This window comes from Cebus imitator, unplaced genomic scaffold (assembly GCF_001604975.1).
Source record: "Cebus imitator isolate Cc_AM_T3 unplaced genomic scaffold, Cebus_imitator-1.0 Scaffold489, whole genome shotgun sequence".
Taxonomy (NCBI): domain Eukaryota; kingdom Metazoa; phylum Chordata; class Mammalia; order Primates; family Cebidae; genus Cebus; species Cebus imitator.
Window position 1 is genome coordinate 1,215,486 of NW_016107804.1, and position 20,974 is coordinate 1,236,459.

The window sequence follows — 20,974 nt, forward strand, 5'->3', positions numbered from 1 at the left end:
CAGGCTGAATCCCAGGTGACCACGCAGGAACTAAAGAGGCCAGGCTCCTCCCACTGCAAACATGACAAGCTTCCCCTGGCTCCACCCCTTTTCCCCAGTGTGCAGGTGGGCATTATTTAGAGAGACTCTATCAGGAAAGGGTGGGCTTCAAACGGGACCAGCAGTTTGGTTTTCCAGTGTTCATGCTGTTTTAGACCCTGAGGCAGGGTTTCCCAGGGGACCCTTCACTGTCTCCTGTCTTTAACAAGATCTTAATAAAAACCAACTCCACATGGTGGGGCAAAAGATCAAAGGGAACAAAGGGAAAGGCTTGATGAGAAAATGAGAAGTGAGTGATCTTATTTTCCAAGTGGAGGAGAAGAGATACAAAGTAAGTTTTGAGATTCATGTTGTGACAAGCAGCAGTAGTGGGTTGCCATTTCTCTATTGTATTCCATTGTATAAATACTCCATGGTTCATTTACATTTTTTACTATTAATGGACATTTGGATTGTTTCCAATTTGAGACTTTTACAGAGTACTGCTATTAACTTTCTTTATATCTTTTGGTAAACTCCAAAATATGTGTACTTTTGTACACATGTAAACTCTAGGACCCAGTGATTTAATTCTTAAGTTTATATTCCAAAATATGTGTACAAAAATACACAAGTATTTTTTGGAATATAAACTTAAGAATTAAATCACTAGGTCCTAGGGTTTACATAGGTTTAGCTGGCAAACAATTTTCCAAAGAGCTTGTGCCAGTTTATACTTACATCCACAATGTGTGAAAAGTCAAGTTGCTCCAAAGCCTTGCCAACACTAGATATTATCAGTTTATTTAACTAGAGATGGTCCAGCAAATATGTAATGGTATCTCCTTGTGGTTTTAATTTGCATTTTTCTGGTGACTTATGAGCTTGGGCATTTTTTTGCTTATTGAACATTTAGAATCGTTTTTAGGGAAGTGCTTGTTTGACCCTTTTGGCCATCTCTCTATTGGTTGCCTCTTTTTCTTATTGATCCATAAAAGCTCTTTATATATTCTATATATAATTCTTTTTAAAAGTTTTTTTTAAAAAACGTTTATTTAGCACATATAGGAAGTTCAGGTGTTGTTCCAGGTGCTGAAATGGAGGATAAGGAAATTTTCAGACGACATGTAGCCAAGAGGTAACCTGTGTGATTAGTCTTGTTACCATCAAGTTGGCAATAGTAAATATAATTTATAATACATATTTAAAATATACTGTATCACACAGATTTTAATTAATTCCAAAATTAGTATCTTCACTGACATGTGTTAGCTTCCTAGCACTGGAATGTCATTTGCTTGCTTACATATAAAGGCATAATAAATTTAAATCTTCTGCTCAGATAAAGAAGTAGTAAATTACCTAAGATGTTAATTACTTAACATAAATATTTCTAAGGTAAAGGATGGATCACATAATTATTCTGCATGGAAACCAAATAAAACAAATAAAAAGAAAGATGCGTGTATCGGGGGTAAAGGGTCTAGAAAAGGTACATATAATCCTGCCTGACAATAGGCATACAGACTACATGTAATTGATGTATTTTAGAAGAAAGTGTGGAATCATTTTGAATGTTATGTATGTAGAACTCTACTCTAAGTCAGGAGTTTCTTGTCATATGTTAAGGATGATAGAATAGAGTTACTAACACAAAATGAGGTATTGAATAACCTATCTTTTGTTTTCATGGGAAAAAATATAGGGAACATTATATACCAGAAGTAAAAGAAATACAAAGCAGTATCTAATTTATTATATATATGGAATGAGCTATAAAACTTCATCAAGAAGTCTTTTTTGGGAAGATATAAATTATTTGCCCAACCTTTGACTTTCTTTTTCACTGCAATAATGGTGGTTTTTTTTTTTAAACAATAAAAAAGTTTGGACTTAAATGTGATATAATTTATCAATCTTTTTCTTTATGAGTAGTACTTTCTGCATCCTCCTTAAGAAATTTTTGTCTGGCTGGGTGCAGTGCCTCACGCCTGTAATCCCCGCATTGTGGGAGGCTGAGGCAGGCAGATTGCTTGAGGCTGGGAGCTTGAAACAAGCTTAGCCAACATGTTGAAACACTTTCTCTACTAAAAATGCAAATATTAGCTAGGCATGGTGGCACATGCCTGTAAATCCCAGCTACTTGGGAGACTCAGGCACGAGAATGACATGAATTCAGGAGGCAGAGGTCACAGTAACCCGATATTGTGGTGCCATGGCACTCCAGGCTGGGCAACAGATCTAGATGCTGTCTCAAAAAAAAAAACAAAACAAAACAAACAATCAAACAAACAAACAAAAAGAAATCTTTTTCTACACCAAGGTGGACCTATTCTATCCTATTTCCTGAAAGCTTTGCTGTTTTAGCTTTCACATTTAGGTCTATAGTCTAGGTTCAAGTTTTATTTTTTCTTCATATAGATAAGTAATTAACCCATACCATTTGTTGAAGAGCTTATACTTTCCTTACTGCACCACAGAACCACGTTTGTTATTAATCAAGTCACCGTGTATGTGTGGGTTTCTTGACTCTGTTCCATTAATTTATTTGTATACTCCTTCATATTTATCACACTGTTTTAATTACTGTAGTTTTATACTGGATTTTCAGTAATTCATCTTTGGAGTATGTTGGCTACAGCTGACTCTTTAAAATTTCATATAAATTTCATAATTAGCTTCTCAATTTGTATTTTAAAGCTGCTGGTATTTATATTGAGTCTATAGATTAATTCAGGGATAACTAAGATCTTTTCAAACATCAAACATCTTTTCAAAATATCAAACATCTTTTCAACATATCAAATTTCCAATTCACACATTTTATATATACATATATATATGTACATGCATATACACATATGTGTGTATATACGTTCTTATTTATATAGGTATCCCTTAATTTATCTCTTTGGCTTTAGTTTTTAGTGTAGTTTTTAGTGTAGAGGTCTAGCATATTTGTCTTTAGACTGATGCCTAGGTATTTGAGGTTTTTAATAAGATTACAAATGGTATTATCTATCAAAATTGTATTTCTTGCTAGTTTGGTGCTTATATGCTAAAATACAATGGATTATTAACATTGACTTTGTGTTCAATGACCTTGCTAAATTCTCCTATTAATTATACTGGTTGTTCTATAGGCTTTCTTGGATTTTCAATATTTACATTCATGTAATTTACTAAGAGTGGCAGGTTTATTTCTTCCCTTTCAATCTTCTTACCTTTTCCTTCCATGCATATTGCACATGCATTGAGAACAATATTGAATAAAAGTAGTGATACTGGACATCTTTGTCTCTTTTTCCCAAGTTCACAAGAAAGATTTTCAATATATCAAGATTTTATACAATATTTGCTGTAGGCTATTTGTGAATATACTTTATCACAATAAGAAAGTTTCTTTTCTGTCCTAAGTCACTAGAAGTTTTTTTTTTATCATGAATGAGTATAACATTTTATCAAATACTTTTCTGTTTTACTGAGATCATTTCTATTATGAGTGAAGTAAAATGATTTGCAAATCTTAAAGCAATCTTGATTTCCAAAAATAAATGCTAATTAGTCATGTTTATTATGCTCTTGTGTGTATCACTGGCTACAATAAATGTTTTTATACATTTGTTCTATATTATTATTCATATATTAATTATGTGCATATTTATAAATATGTATTCTATTTTTATGTATTCCTACACATATTTTAAGATGTACACAGATGAGTTTGAATGGTAACAAGGATGAGCCAATTGAGAGGAAGGAATCGGTAATATAGTAAAGAGAAGGGATGATTGCCAAGTGTATGTAGGTGGTAAGATGAATGTGATTCAAGGCACAGGTGAATGGGCTGGCCTTAGGTGGAAGTGAGGACACTACTTTCATGTACTAGTAGAAAAAGCAGAGTATTGAAGTCTATATGCATGTGAGCTGCTGGGCTTGAAAGAGGGCAGATGGAGTAGTTCTCATGCCATTGCTTGTGTTTTCCCCATGGTATATGAGGCCATCAACTGAGAATGAGGGGTGGTCAGAGTATAGGAAATTTTGACATGCTGTGAAGAGCTGTGAACTTAATAGAGAATAAAATAGGATCTTCTAAGTATCCATTTGAGACTTGTAGTTATAATTAAACATGAATCTATCCTGCAGTTTTGTAGTTTTCTCCTTACATTGCACTTGATAGATTACTACTTCATTTTTGTTGCTGTTTAAAAGCATATTAAGTGAGTTTAAGCAGGATTGGGGTTTAATTGGGTGAAGTATTCTCACTGTGACTAAGTTTGATGAATTGAAAAGTGTAGTTGTAGGAAGGAGACTGAAGAATGAAATTCTTGCGGAAATGTAGGAATTCTATATATGCAATGTCACTCTTCAGGACAGCTAATATTTTTAAGAATTTACTATTTTTAGCCGGGTGCGGTGGCTCACACCTGTAATCCTAGCACTTTGGGAGGCCGAGGCGGGTGGATCACGAGGTCAAGAGATCCAGACCATCCTGGTCAACATGGTGAAACCCCGTCTCTACTAAAAATACAAAAAATTAGCTGGGCATGGTGGTGCGTGCCTGTAATCCCAGCTACTCAGGAGGCTGAGGCAGGAGAATTGCCTGAATCCAGGAGGCAGAGGTTGTAGTGAGCCGAGATCGCGCCATTGCACTCCAGCCTGGGTAACAAGTGAAACTCCGTCTCAAAAAAAAAAAAAAAAAAGAATTTACTATTTTTGAGGTGCTGTACTAACATATTACTGCTGGGCTTGTCATGCGTAATTTCACATATCTTCAAATACTAGTTCCTGTAAATAAGTATGCTGATGATGACATGTACCATTTCTTTCAATAGCCACAAAAACAAAAAGTGATGACAAAACTGGATTCTAACTCCTGACCCCCAAATTCTCTAAGACCCTCAGTTTAACATATATTTTATTTTAATGTTATTATATATGTATCATTACTTTTACAGCATTACTTTTACAGCTCTAAAGCCAAATATCTTAAAATTAGCTACAACTGCAAAATCAACTTAAAAATTTCAAAGAGCCATTTAACATGATAAATCAAAATATTTTAGTGAAACAAAAATCATCACTGATACTTTAATATACTCAGGTCTGAGAAAAAAACCATTATGTCATATTTCTGCTTTCCTGGTAGCGTTTCTTCTGCTGGACATCAGAAATAGAGATGGATAGTAGAACTCCTGAGAAAAGAGCAGAGACAGGAGAAAAGCAAAACATTCCTGAAGAGGCAATTGGTCTAGTTTGGCTATAAACACTAGATGGGGGAACAATGGGTGCATTAAAAGTAGACAGCCTGGGATGAAGGCATGAAGGCTGAGTAAGAATCTCTCCACCTGGTAGTAATTCTGCAGCTCCCCCTCTGACCTGCAATTCTGAACGTGGTGTAGCTTGGTCAATAAGGAAACAAATTGCTTTTCTGATTGGAGAGGTAGAAGAGTGGACAATACACTGCGCCAGCTGAACTTCCTGTCTCTCCACTCCGGAGAAGGGCCAGCCACAATATATGACTCAGCACGCCAGGCACCTCTCCCACACCAGCCAGGCCTGCCCAGGCACTTGCTGAATCACAAGTGGCCATTTTCAATCCCATCAATGACCCAAACTCTCCAACTTAGACTGATTTCTCTGCAGTCAGTCTATGATCACTATGAAGCACAGAAAGAATTAATTTCTAATATTTTTTTTCTTTCTTGGACACTTGATGGACTTTATAAGGAAGAGTCTGATTTAATTGTTGTCATCTGAGCATGCTGTCTTGGTTTCCCTTTTATATGGAAAGCAAAATGTTGTTATTCCTTTTTGCCTGTATACTGGCTGAATTATTCTCTGAGGTGGCCATCTCAAGAGATTCTGTAGAAAATAATAATAGCAAAATTTCTCCCTGGAGAAGCTTCATAAATAAAATCTCCAGAGCCAGTATATATAGGTCAACAGATTATAAAATATGATTTAAAACTCTTTGCAGAGAAAGGTCAGGGCCTCAGAAAAATCATCAGAATATCAGAAAAAAATAAACTGGAACCTGTTATATGATTTTTAAAAATCACCCATCTTTTTTATTGTGCAAACTATAGATTTTTGTTTATTTTATTTGAAGCTATAGTTTATGTCTTGAAACACAAACACGAGTATTACTTTCTGTGAAGTTTTTATGACCCTGCAATCAAACTTGGGTTCTTCTATTACTTTCTATCACAGTAACCTTCACTCTTCTTGAACAATTCTTGCCACAATATTTGTTTGTTAAATATTTGTTTATCTTTTATAGATGATTGGGTTCAGGAAGAGGAAAACCATGTCCTTTTGTTTACTTCTTTATTCTCAGCACCTTGCACAACATGAATATACAACAAATATTTGTAAAATGGCCATTGAATGAACAAGTGCTCATTATGTACCAAGCTACATGCCAGGGCTTGCCAATGAATAGAAAGGAGCAAGGCACAAAATTCTTTGTTCAGTTAGTTCGCAATTCAGGTAAAAAGAAAATGTTAATTGTGATTATATGATATAATGCAACGTAGCCATCTACAACTAGATTTCTGAAGTGTTTTGTTTTGTTTTCAAGAGACAGTCTTGCTCTGTCACCCAGACTGTAGTGCAGTGATACAATCACAGCTTACTGCAGTCTTGAACTCCTGGGCTCAAGGAATCCTCTTGCCTCAGCCTCCTAAGTAGCTGGGACTATGGGTGCATGCCACTATACTGGCTAATTAAAACAACAACAACAACAACCTTTTTAAGACTGGGTCTCACTATGTTGTCCAGGCTGGTCTTGAACTCCTGGCCTCAAGCAATCCTCCTGCCTTCCAAAGTGCTACCTTCTAATGTGTTCGGATTACAAGCGTGAGTCACCTGCTCCAGGCCTGCAGTGTTCTGTAATAGAGAAATATCTGGGTGCCATGGAAGGGCAGAAGGAGAAACATGGAGGAATAACATCTAATTTATATTTGGCAAGCCAGAAAAGACTAACTACAGGGATATAAACTCAGACCAAGAGTCTTTATGTTTTCTGAGACTTACCTACAAGTTTCTTATTGCTAAAGAAGGAATTTTTAATGAACATTTATTTATTTTTTTGAGATGGAGTTTCACTCTTGTTGCCCAGGCTGGAGTGCAATGGTGTAATCTCAGCTCACTGCAACCTCTGCCTACCAGGTTCAAGCAATTCTCCTGCCTCAGCTTCTCAAGTAGCTGGGAGTACAGGACACCACCACCACACCCATCTAATTTTTCTGTATTTCTAGTAGAGATGCAGTTTTCCCCTGTTGGCCAAGCTGGTCTCAAACTCCTGACAGGTAATCCACCTGCCTCAGCCTCCCAAAGTGCTGGGATTACAGGTGTAAGCCCCCTGCTCAGCGTGAACATTTATTATAAATATCATATGGTATTTCTCGCAAATCCATCCTTTTCACTGCCCAAAAGATCTACGTAAATTATTATTGTTCATATTTATTAATTTTAGATATATGGTTGTTTATTCTAGATAAACACACAATATACACAAGTGGGTGAGGTCATTTATATTATGTGTGTTAAAGAATGCATTCAAGATTCATTTTTTCTTTGGAAAACTTTGTAAGGATACTTATGAGACAGAGAAATAAGTATTTCATAAGTTCCAAAGCTTCTTGGTCTACTGATGAGTTTTTCTGCTGTTAAAAGTCTCTGAAAATTTAACAACATACTGTACTAGAGAGAGAGAAAGTGGTAAAATAGGCACTGTCATATGTTGCTGGTGGGAATTCAAAATGCACCCTATGGAGATAAATTTGGCAGCATTAAACAAAAATTACATATATCTTTGCCCTTTGTTTCAACAATTCTTTGTTTTAGCAAATGCTCTTCTATACATTTATAAGAAAGTTACACTGTCCTGAATTCAAAAATATATATGACCAGGTGTGGTGGCTCATGCCTGTAACTGCAACACTTTGGGAAGCAGAGGTGAGATGGCTGCTTGAGGCCAGACTGAGCATCATAGTGAGACCTCATCTCTGCAAAAATTTAAAAAGTTAGCCAGGCATGGTGGTGCATGCCTGTAGTCCTAACTACTCAGGAGGCTGAGATGGTAAGATAGGTTGAATCCTGGAAGTTGAGGCTGCAGGGAACTATGAACATACCACTGCACTCCAGCCTGGGCAACAGAGAGAGATTCCATCTCAAAAATAAAAAATAAAAGTAAAGATATATGCATAGAGGCTTTTCACTGTTGTACTATCTATAATAGCAAGAAATGCTGGAAACAACCTGAATATTCATCAAGAAGAAACAGATTGAGTAATCATGTAACATACATAAATTGCAGCACTGCGCAGTTGAGAAAAGAAATCAGACGTATCTCTATCTCCTAGTATGGTCTGCTCTCCAGAATATACTGTTAAGTGAAAAAAAGCACTGTGGCCTCAAATTTATCTATAGATTCTATGCAATCCCCATCAAAATCTCAGCTGGCTTCTTTGCAGAAATTCACAAGCCAATCTTGAAATGTGTATAGAAATCAAAGCGACTCAAAATTTAGTAAATTCAAAGACTAGACAAACAATCTTGAGAAAGAAGAGCAAAGTTGTAGGGCTCATACTTCCCAATTTCAAAAGTTATTACAAAGCTACAATAATCAACACAGGGTGGTCCTGACATAAGGATAAACATGGAACAGAATTGAGCACTTAAAAATAAAGCCTCTAGTCAATTGACATTAAACTAGGGTGCCAAGAAAATTCAATAGAGAAGAATTTGTCTTTTGAACGACTGGTGCTGGGACAAGTGTATATCCAAATGTGAAAGAATGAAATTGAACCTCTACCTCACACTAAATATAAAATTAACTCAAAATGGAAAACAGAGGTAAATATAAGAACTAAATGTATAAAACTCTCAGAAGAAAATTTAGAAACAGATGGTCAAGACCTTGTAATAACTAATTGTTCCTTAGATATGACTCCAGAATAACAAGAAATTTTTAAAAATAGATAAATTGGACACCATCAAGATTGAAAACTTTTATGCCTTTTATGCTTCAAAGTCACTATCAAAAAATTGAAAAGTCACCCCAGAAAATGGGGAGAAAATATTTGCAAATAACATCTCTTAGAGAATTTGCATTTAGAATATACAAAGTTTTCTTACAGCTCAATAATAAAAAGAGAAAATGCAATTTAAAAATGGTTAAAGACCTGAGGTGGGTAGATCACCTGAGGTAAGGAGTTCAAGACCAGCCTGACTAACATGGTGAAACCCCATCTCTACTACATACAAAAAATGAGCTGGGCGTGGTAGCGCACACCTGTAGTCCCAGCTACTTGGAAGGCTGAGGCAGGAGAATCTCTTGAATTCAGGACGTGGAGGTTGCAGTGAGCTGAGATTGCACCATTGCACTCCAGACTGGGCAACAAGAGTGAAATTCCACCTCAAAATAAAGAAATAAAGAATCTAAGTAGACAGTTTTACATAAAAAGACAAATAAATGGCCAATGAGTACTTGAAAACATGCCCGGCACTACTAAACATTAGAGAAATGCAAATCAAAATCACAAGATACCATTTCACATCTATTACTCTGTTTTTGGTGGTGGTTGTTGTTTTGAGACAGAGTTTTGCTCCGTCTCCCAGGCGGGAGTGCAGTTGTGTGTGATTATGAAAATGGCTCACTGCAGCCTCAACATCCTGGGCTCAAGTGATCCTCCTGCCTCAGCTTCCTTTGTAGCTGGGACTACAGACATGTGCCACCACACCTAATTTTTCTTTCTTTTCTTTCTTTTATTTCTTTTCTTTCCCTCCCTCCCTCCCTCCCTCCCTTCCTTCCTTCCTCCCCTCCCTCCCTCCCTCCCTTCCTCCCGGTGTCTCACTACGTTGCCCAAACTCCTAGGTTCAAGCAATCTTTCTGCCTTGGCCCCCCAATATGTTGTGATTATAGGTGTGAGCCACGACACTGGGCCAGTACTACTCTTTAAAAACTGAGAAATAATAAGTGTTGGGAAGGATGCAGAGAAACTGGAACTTTTGTACACTGCTGGTGGAAGCGTAAGGGTTACAGCCACTGAAGTAAACAGTTGGACAGTTCTTCAAAAAGTTAAACATAGAGTTTCCATTTGATCCAGCAAGTCTATTCCTCGGTATTTACTCAAAATAATTAAAAGCAGGGACTCAAGTAGATACTTGTACACCAATGTTCACGGAAGCATTACTCACAGTAGCCAAAAGGTAGAAACAACCTAAATCTCCATCAACAGATGAATAGATAAACATCACTTAGTATATGCCTATGGTGGAATATTACTCAGCCTTAGAAAGTAGTAACATTCTGATACACACTACAACATGAATGAACCTTGAAAACATATGCCAAATGAAATAATCCAGACACAAAAGGACCAATGTTGTATGATTCCACTTAGATGAGATGCCTAGAATAGACAAATTCATAGAAACAGAAAATAGAATAGAGGTTACCAGGGGTTGGAGAGGAGGAATGGGGAGTTGTTATTAAATGGGTACAGAGTTTCTCTTAGCAATGATGAAAATGTTCTACAAATAGACAGTGGTGATGACTGTACAACATCCTGAATGTACATAGTGCCACTGAATTATACTTAAAGTGGTTAAAATGATAAATTATATGTTATGTATATTTTACTACAATAGAAAAAAATATAAAAAGTTACCAGTGGGGGAAAAGGAGGGATTAGAGAAGATGGGAATAAAAGCTTGACTTTTGTCAGTATACCTTGTTTTTAGTATTTGACTTTGAAAATATACACATATTTTATATAACTATAAAACAAAATTAAATTTTAAAAACAACCCCAAAAATGAAATGTAAAAAAATGAAACCAAATTATCTAAGTATATATACAGTTTGTGGCCTAACCACAACAGAAATGAACTATTCCAAGTGACTTTGAAACAGAAAATTATTGTATATCGTTAGTAGAATATCACCCAATGACAGAAAAGAACAGCAAAAATATCTCAAACTGTTTTCAGTAATGGTATTGTTGGCGGTAATGTTGATATTGTTATTTTGAAAGTGTTGAGTGTGTACAGTGGGATAGAACCAATAAGTATTTATACTGATATCATTGAGAACCAGGATTTTCATTGAGGGAGAAAGGAGTGACTGATGTAACACTGATGAGGTTAAGAATTTTTGTAATTTCAAATATAAATTGAAAGCATCATTATGATATGTGTGATGTGTTTACTTTACTTTACCTCTGAATATATATATACACATTATAACTGTACATCTATAGCAGCAGATATTTGTCATCCAGATTGTTTGAAACAGGAAATATACAAGATTGCCAGCAATATGTTTTCATATTCTACACTTATAAAACTATCAAAACTTACTAGGTTTAAGTCAAAATAACACATGATCTAACATGACTGTGTTCCTACTGCTGAAGAATGGACATTATAAACAGAACATCAATAAGAATAATGACATCAAACCAAGAGTTCATTTTGATATGTGTGTGTGTGTGTGTGTATATATATAAATGCTCAATATATTTGAATGTTTAATTGTACACCTCCTGATCAATCGTATACCTTCTTATTAATTGTATACCTCCTTATCATTTACTTTTCATATATATATATATATATATATATATATATGTATTTTTTTTTTCCTTTTTCTTTTTCATTGAGACAGAGTCTCGCTCTGTCACCCAGGCTGGAGTGCAGTGGCATAATCTTGGCTCACTGTAACCTCCATCTCTTGGGTTCAGGCAATTCTCCTGCCTCAGGCTCCTGAATAGCTGGGATTATAGATGCAGGCCACCATGCCAAGCTGCATTTTGATATATTTTAAAGTGTATTGGTTGCTTTTGGAGGATTCTAGAAAATGAACAAATCATTTTGAAAAGTAGTAAATAAAGGAAAGACTTAAATTCGAGACCAGCCTGAGCAACATAGTAAGACCCCGTCTCTACTAAAAAAATAAAATATTAGCTGAGCATTGTGGCACACATCTTTAGTCCTAGATACTTGGAAGGCTGAGGCGGGAGGACTGCCTAAGCCCAGGAATTTGAGGCTGCAGTGAACCATGATGGCACCACTGTGGTCCAGTTGGGGTTAAAGATAAGGCTCTACCTCTGGGGGGACATGAAGAGTTAAGCATTTGCCTTTCCTGTGTGAACTGTACCTCAAAGTAACTAAATAATTGTTGAAAGCAAGTTTCTCTGTATAAAAATACTCCAGCTAAAACATTAAGGAGAAATGATAGAGTTCAAATATCACAACCCCTAAGGAATTTTTGAATCAAGACAACAGTAATTAATGGCTGATAATACCGCATACAAAATATAGACTTATTAATTGTATACCTCCTGATCAAGTGGGTACCACTATCTGTGAAATCGTTTTGCCAAAAAAGTAATTTAACCTAAACTTGAACAAACCCCTAGGTCTAACCACCAATTTTTACAAACTGCAAAGAGTTATAGAATGTGTAGACAGACGTGACATGAATGCAATCAGCAAAGTCCAGACCATGGGAATGCCACAGCAAATTTGGGTTTTTTTTTTTTTTAATTACTAGAAATAAGAGTTGGGTCAGGAAAGTTGTAGAATAAAGAAGACTGCCACATACATCAATGGCAGTGGGTAGGCCTTGTTTGAATCTATCTATAGGATGCAAACATTCGATACAATTTCTTTATTTAAAAAAAGTTTAGAAAACAATCAGAAAAAATAAAAAAGACTGAGGATTTCATGACAACTGCTAGCCTAGGTAAGATGAGATGACTGACTCATTTTTGTTGGTGTCTTTCCTGATAAGGCAATATATATTAGATATATCAGAGTAGAAGGAAAATTTTTTTATATTGGCTTGGGTTTTTAAATATAAGTAAAAACCAAAATGATTTATAATCCCACCACTTATATAATTGGTTATCTTATTGTCAAAAAAATGTTATGCATGTACTAGCATATGTGCATGGTTTTTTTCCTTTTGTGGTTGTGTTTATATCCTTTTTAAATATATCATTTTTATGTACTTAAGCAGCTATATACTATATTGCATACTATAGTATAAACATTGCTCTTTTCCTTCCTCTTTACAATATAATATTTTGAAAATCTTTCCATAACAGAATATAGATCTGCCTTTTTGTAGCCATTGAAATGCAAAGAAAAAAAAATATAGATCTCATTTTTTTTAAATGCTGTATAATCTGTAGCATGAATTTACTATAATTTATTTGCATGCTCCCTTATCAATAGGCATGTAAATTATATTAATTTTATATGATATAGTGAGTATCCTTATATGTACATTCTGGCACAGTTTTTTGAGTGTGACCATAGTGAAAGTTCTTTGTAATGAAATTACAGGGCAACACAGGGTGTGGTGGCTTACGTCTATAGTTTCAGCACTTTGGGGGGCTACTTGAGGATTACTTGAAGCCAGGAGTTTGAGACCAGCCTGGGCAACATAGTGAGACCTCACCTCCATTAAAATCTTTTTTAAAAAGAAAAAAACTTTGTATGGTGGTATATAGCTGTAGTCCTAGCTACCCAGGAGGCTGAGGTGGGAAGATCATTTGAACCTGGGATGTCAAAGCTGTAGTGAGCTATGATTGTGCCACTGTACTGCAGCCTGGATGACACAGTGAGACCCCATCTCAAAAAAAAAAAGAAAAGGAAGGAAGGAAGGAAGGAAGGAAGGAAGGAAGGAAGGAAGGAAAGAAGGAAGGAAGGAAGGAGGGGGGGAGGGAGGGAGGAAAGAAAGAAAGAAAGAAAAAAGAAAGAAAGAAAGAAAGAAAGAAAGAAAGAAAGAAAGAAAGAAAGAAAGAAAGAAAGAAAAGAAAAGAAAAGAAAAGAAAAGAAAGAAAAGAAAAGAAAAGAAAAGAAAAGAAAAGAAAAAAGAAAAAGAAAAAGAAAAAGAAATTATAGGCCAAAGCCATGTCCTTGTTTAAGGACATTTTTGAATTGTCCTCAAAAGCGGCTTCACCAAATTACCATCCAGGGCATATAAGATACTCATTTCTCTGTATCCTCACCAACAGGCTCTCATGAAGCATTGGTGGAAATGCTCTCATTCTGATACATTAATGACTAAAAGTCATTACATACTTGCTTAGGTTGTAAATTGCCTCCCTCTAAACTTACACAGAGAGAATTTAGGGTGTTGTCTCAGCTTGGTTCCAGTGTTATCCAAGCCATTAACCTTTCTTTTACCTTAGATGGTCACATTGTGGTATTTCACTTAAAAAACAGAAACACAACTGGGTATTATTTTTATAGGCTGTTGAAATCTGACTTTTGCAAACCATGGGTTTGCTGTGCTGTTATGCTGAATGAATTAGGTGCATAATACTAGTTTTTAAAAATGAATTTCACACTAGATATACCTTGAAAAGTTTTCCAAAGCTATAAGAAGAGAAATATGATGGGCCATTGTTCCAAAGAAAGGTTTTAAAAGTAAACTTCTACTTAATGAATAGGACAGTGTACCCTAACCTCCTCCTTGCCTATTCCTCAGGGACCTCTTCTCACAAGGGCCAATGCTTCACCTAAGCCGTGAAAAGCCTGCTGTGAGCACTCCCTGTTCAGTCAGAAAAACACAAATTAACTGTTCTATTTTTTTTCAGTTCTAGCACAGTGTTCTCTTGCTTTTCCTTGCTCAGAATGGAGCCTTGCTGGGGTAGCATCAGAATGAGGGTTTGGTGCAACCGTTCTACAAGAGGAAGTAGGCTCCTCTACTGTCATGGTTTTCAAGCTTTTTTGACTGCAGCCCATAATAACAAATAATGTTTTTTATTATAACCCAGTAGATATACTCATAGAGACACACGATATTCATAAAAACAAAAATTTCATAAACAATGTTTAACCTTATGTGTTAATAACATGTATCCTATGTTATTTGATCTGTTTTATTTCTTTTTAAGAAATGCTCATCACAGTCAACCAAAATGATTTCACAACTCCTTAAAGGATTTTGACCCACAATAATTTGAAAAACACTGCATTGCAGAGCATTTTAGATCTCTTCCCAACCCTCAGAATCAGATTTATTTCATGACGGCCCCTGTGAGATAGCTTCAAGTATGTGAGTGACTCTTTTTTTTTCTTTACCATTTACTGTGACTCCCAAATAAGTGATTCTTTTGGCTTATTTGGTGATCATGCCAATTTCTAAACATAGAACCTAGAGCATTTACATCAGACCTGACTAAAGCTTGTGTTTTAACCTTGCTTCTCTCCTTCTATTTATTATTTTTTTAATTATTTTTTCTATTGCTATTTGTTCAACCTGTATTTCAGGCAATATACAGGTATTGAGGCACCAATGGTGAGTACAAGCAAGCATGCATCCAGAGGTATATTGGGAATTAAAGGAGTTAATCCAAAAGCATACAGGAAATATTTTTAAATTGTTATAAATTCTGTGAATAAGTGTATGGCAATGCATGTCACAGGGGAACCGGATTTAATATGGCATGTTGGAAAAGCTTCTGTGAGAAGTGACACTTGAGCTGAGACTTGAAAGGTGAAAAGATTATAACCAGGCACTGGACAACATCATGAGTGCAAACACAGGTCACACCATATCACAAACTTCTAAGGCTGAAGGGAACATGAATTGCTAGCTGGAGAATGGAAGGAAAAGATCTTCAAGATAAAGCTGGAAAAATAAACAGGGCCAGACCTAACAGGTTTCTGTAGACCTTGGAAAGAGGTGGAGGTTTTTTGAGGTTGGATAACATGATAAAACTCACATTTTAAAAATATAACTGCAGAGTAGAGAATGGATTTGAGGGGTCCAAGATTATGCAGACAGAGCTATGAATAGCCTATTGCAATGGTCTGGGTCAGGCATGATGGAGTAGGGTGGAATAGGGTGATGATCTTTTGTTAGTTATCTTCCTTACTGAGCACACTTTGCAATGAATTTCAAATGCACTGGGGCCAGACTTGTTAATTTTGGAGCTGTTGACTCAAATAAATAAGCCATGATATCCCACCAAAGAAAGTTGCAGAAATGCAACAGCGAGCCTGTGTGATGAATGGTTGAGGTACAGGGAAGCTCTTATTCATTTTAAAAAATCAGATGATATGAAGTTGAATATTCCAGATATTGCCCAATTGTGTTATGTTCACATATTTTACTGGATATAGTTTGGGATAATAAAATATTTATCTTCTTTCCCTCTAAGAATTAAGAATCTGTAATGGAGGGCTTTAGCTCTGATGTGACAAAGGAGAAAGATGATTTTTAGGAGCCAAACCTGCCTCCATGATTAAATAAATTTATATTCATACTGGCCAAGGGATGCATGTTGCCTCTTGCCTGAGCCTCCTGACTTTGATTAATAATCCCTTGCACGTTCAAACCGGTATTAACTTGCCATACCTGGCACCTTTATCACTTTGTTCTTTGAATAAAAAGAGCTTAACCCAAGTCCCAGTAAAGATGTTCATTCAGGCTCAATTTAATAAATATATTCTGCTCCCTTGGAGTTAAATGGAATCATAGGAGAAGAGTCCACTGGTCTGTCACCAGGTTTCTGAACTACGCCTGACAGCCTAACATAGTCAACAGCAGGGAGTGAATCCTATCTGTTCTGTATGCTAACCTACTCTGAGTAGGTAGTTTGCATTGGCATCTAGTTATGTTTATGGTTAGTACTATCTTCTCCTGACTTTGGTACCCAACCCTCACACACCTCATTATCTCTGTCCCAGCTACCACTCATCCCAAAAGGCCTTGCTCACATCCCACAATGAATCATTCTTTCTATTACCTTAGTGGAGAACAGCCTAAGGTGCAGCAGGTCCCAGGCATGATTACAGTTTAACCAGTTCAATATTGTTTACTGCATGGCCTGTAAAATACAGTGAATATCACTTGTGTTGCTGCAGTTGGAAGGTTTATGTATGAAATTGCCTAGATCCAAGGACCTTTCCTCGTGCCTAATACACCTATGACAGAGACGACCAGCCAGTCATTGATTGAAATGAAGAATAATGTCTTCCAAAAGACAATGATGCCAAGCATATGTTTCTCAGGATTTTACAAAGCACTTTCTGTGTTTTTGTCTAAATTCCTCCAAGAGCTTAATTTCTGACATATTCTGTGTAAATCAGTCTTCAGTGATAAACAAAATTTTATTTATTAAACTATCAGGTGGTTAGTGTTCATTAGAATGTTACCACCTCAGATTAGTACTTCATTGAATTTCTTTTCTTTTGTTTGTAGGTACCCGTTTTCTCCTTTAGCACACTAGTAATTATAAAGAAGAAAATATACTAAGTGCATTTCTCCCGTCATTGATATTCTACGTTTATTCCTCAGCAAATAATTTGTCACTACGAAGTGATGTGCATCCCTGGGTGCTGCTTGCAGGCACTTAATTCTTTGATTCAAATGAAACTTTAAAATGTGACCTCCATGACATTATGTCTAAAGAAACATGTCAAAGCAGTGTTGACACAGAGAACTTGACTGTGACTGGAAATCATGGCTGTGCTTTGAGGGAAACAATAAATCACAGCAGTAGGAATGCATTTTTACAAGCTGCTGATTGTGTACAGCAGGGGCCAATTCTGTTCTGTGTCTCATGATCTCTTCTAATTCCTCAGCCTGATACTCCTTCATGTGTGAAGTCCATGTCTGATCCTGCCTATTCAGTGACTGTGGGTCACTGCAGATTCATGCACAGGCTCCTGTTATGGGAATCTGGCCCCTGCCACCTTCTCCAGATGCAAGCTTTCCTCTCATACCTGTCGTTCCAGCAAATCCAGGCTATTCTCTTTTCCCCACTTACACTAGGTTCCTTCCCATGTCTGTGCTTGCCTGCTTGCTACTTTTCTCTGGTATTTTTCAAATTTTACTTTTGCACTTGGAAAACGCTTTGGCACTGTCGTTTGTCAGTTATTTAACTTCGTGCATTTCCTCATGTGAATGGAAGCATGGGAGCAGCATCATGAGGAAGGACTGGGGTCGCACTTGCAGAATGTGTCAGAGCCCACAGATTCACTCAATAGAAACATCAGGAGATATTAGCGTTATTTTTTAGTTAGTACTATTATCACCATTTCTCAAAATTGAGCTCTGGTTTCACCTCTATTGAGAAGCTTCCCCTTACCTCGCCATCTCAAAGACAGAGTTAATTACTTCCTTGTACTGTATGCTTACTTCTTTATTGCCCTTCTTATATGTTTTTCTTATCATTAATGTGGGACATGATTTGCTATAATGTTGCTGGGCAATGACATTGTTAGTATGGAAAAATAGGCATGAGAACGATTCAAGGAGTTCCTGCAACTCATACTTCATGGGCCTCCTGCAAAATATGGTTAGGATGTGACCATTAGTGATAAATGGATAACTTGGGATCTCTTTATTTTCTGCGTTTTATTGCTATGTGAGCAAACAGTTAATGAGTGCTTACTGTATATCAAGCATGACAATAAGTATTACATTTATCGTGCTAATTCTTCCGTGTGATTAAATGTGGTAGATATTATTCTCATGTGATACATGAGGAAACGAAAGGTCTAAGGCCATAGAGCTAGTGATAGACTACCTACTCCCAAAGTCTAAGCTCTTAGCTCAAGAACACTCTGCTCTGATCTGTAGGGTCTCATTTGTCTCTGGGGTTCTTTAATGTGTAAATATATTTGATAAGTTTTCTCTTCTAATGCTATTCCAGGTATTCCTTCCAAGATGAGGAAGACATGTTCATGGTGGTGGACCTCCTGTTGGGTGGAGACCTGCGTTATCACCTGCAACAGAATGTCCGTTTCAAGGAAGAAACAGTGAAGCTCTTCATCTGTGAGCTGGTCATGGCCCTGGACTACCTGCAGAGCCAGCGCATCATTCACAGGTCAGTCAAGTCCAAGGAGACAGCCATAAACTCAATGCAAGGAGAGAATCCACAACTGGATACAATCATTAAATTCTTGTTGAACATGACATTTAATCCTCATTTAATTCTTCCAACGGTACCCTGAGATAGGTTGATTATCCTCATTTTGCAGACTTTTTTAAAACACTGAACACATAGAGCTTGATTTGCCCAAGGTCATAGTAAACAACGAGATCACAATCAATAAATATTAGCAGTATTTTATAACTAAGCTTAGATGTGGAGGAGAAAAGGTGGCCAATAGGAACTTAATGCATATTAAATAAATAATTAAATGGAGGTAGCACATAGAGGGAAAGAAATAGAATGAAAAGAAACAAAGTTTTTTTGGGAAGAAAGTTTGAGTCTTTCTAACATTTGCTGTCCTGCAGTGTTTATTAAATGAATCCCCAATATGTATACTGTAAATGGAGGTAGAAAAAGCAATAGCAATGTCTTCTGCAGTTAGAGCATTTGTAGTAAATAAAGACGTACAAATAACATAAGAGGCCATAAAGCTGTAGAGATAATAGAAGAAGATAAAACTTTATAGTAAAGAAATTTGTAGTTTTAGTGATTATTTTATATATAGTATCTCATTTGATCTCTGAAATAACCTGAGGTAAATGATCAGAGCAGATATAATTAGACTAAAATTACATATGAAAAAATAACAGCTTATATATATTATCACCCAGATTTATTTATAAGAATTGTGATCCTAATCAACATCAAAACAACTACTGTTTACTGGTTGATGACTTACTATGTGCCAGGCACTGCTAGGTGCTTTATGTACATTATTTTATTAAATACTCAAAACCCAGCCAAGATTCCATATTTCGTTATAATATTCCCATTACACAGACAAAGAAACCGTCTCAATTGCCAAGAACAAACAGCATAGCCAGGATTTAAACCTAGATCTCTCTGACCTCCAAGTTATAACTCTATGATACCAACTCCTATTACTTACACATATGAAATATATGAATTAATTGATTATATTTCACTAAATGAAAAATCAGTCCATGTGACTCTGCTGCTGTCATCTCTAATCCTTGGAGAATTTGCTGAGTACAATTATGTCTCAATTAGTAAAAAGTTGGCCAGATAAAATATTTCACCACCACCAGTTAACATTTACCTGTAATCAATTTTTTTTAAAACTTTATTCATATATTTTTTATAGAAATGGGGTTTCACCATATTGCCCAGGCTGGTCTCCAACTTTTGGTCCCAAGTGGTCCTCCTGTCCCAACCTCCCAAAATGCTGGGATTATAGGAGTGAGCCACTGTACTCAGCCTACAATTTATCTTGATGAGTACAGAGCCTATGGATGAAGGTGAAGCATCACAATTCCTCTGTGCAGGTACTACAGGCCAGTTCTTTAATATATTTTTATTTTTTTGGCCTTGGCCCTACACATTAAATAGTTATTATTTTATGTTCCTTCTTTGGAAGGGCCTGTTTGTATTGGAAATGTGCTCTTCAGGCACCAGATAAATGGAAAACAGACCAGTTAATCATGTGGGATCTCAGAAATGAATTTGCACACCTGGTGTTTTGTCAATAACTAGAAATCCTGTTCTCAAGCACTTATCTTCCCAAACTGCTTTTCTGGTCCCTCAAAGCTCTTTCTGAGGAGAGACTCTTCATACTTGTAGTCTATAGAGTCCCTCTCAAAACTTTCATACTCATTCATTTGCCCCAAAATTGCCAACCACAGCCTATCTTGGTTGTGACATCGCAGGTATCAGAAAGGAGGCAGTGGCCATGAGAAACCATTACGGCCTGAGGCTTTTTACTCTCTTTCCTTTTGCTGTTTGAAATTGGGTTCTGTTCCTTCGTTCTTTAGGCTTCATGTTCTTGGCCATCAAAAGACTGATTCTCTGAGCATTTTCACCGTGTGTTTAGAACTGTGTTTCAACAGGAATTCAGCAGGGAAAAACAACAACAAAAATTTTGACATGATTTTTCCCCAAGGAGCTTACTAACACCAAACACTGTTTTTCTGTTCTTTCCCTCTCTTTTGTTCCCATCATATTTTGCCACTTAAATAATAAAACAA

The 20,974-nt window shown here is 36.4% G+C and overlaps 1 protein-coding gene across 1 annotated transcript in view; it reads left to right on the top strand.

Annotated features, from left to right (window-relative positions):
• Positions 1-20,974, top strand: part of STK32A (serine/threonine kinase 32A) — a 143,730-nt gene that overhangs the window by 59,868 nt on the left and 62,888 nt on the right. Inside the window, exon 5 of the mRNA XM_017513249.2 lies at positions 18,708-18,881. Within this exon, the coding sequence (XP_017368738.1) occupies positions 18,708-18,881 (174 nt within the window). The remainder of the gene's footprint in view (positions 1-18,707; positions 18,882-20,974) is intronic.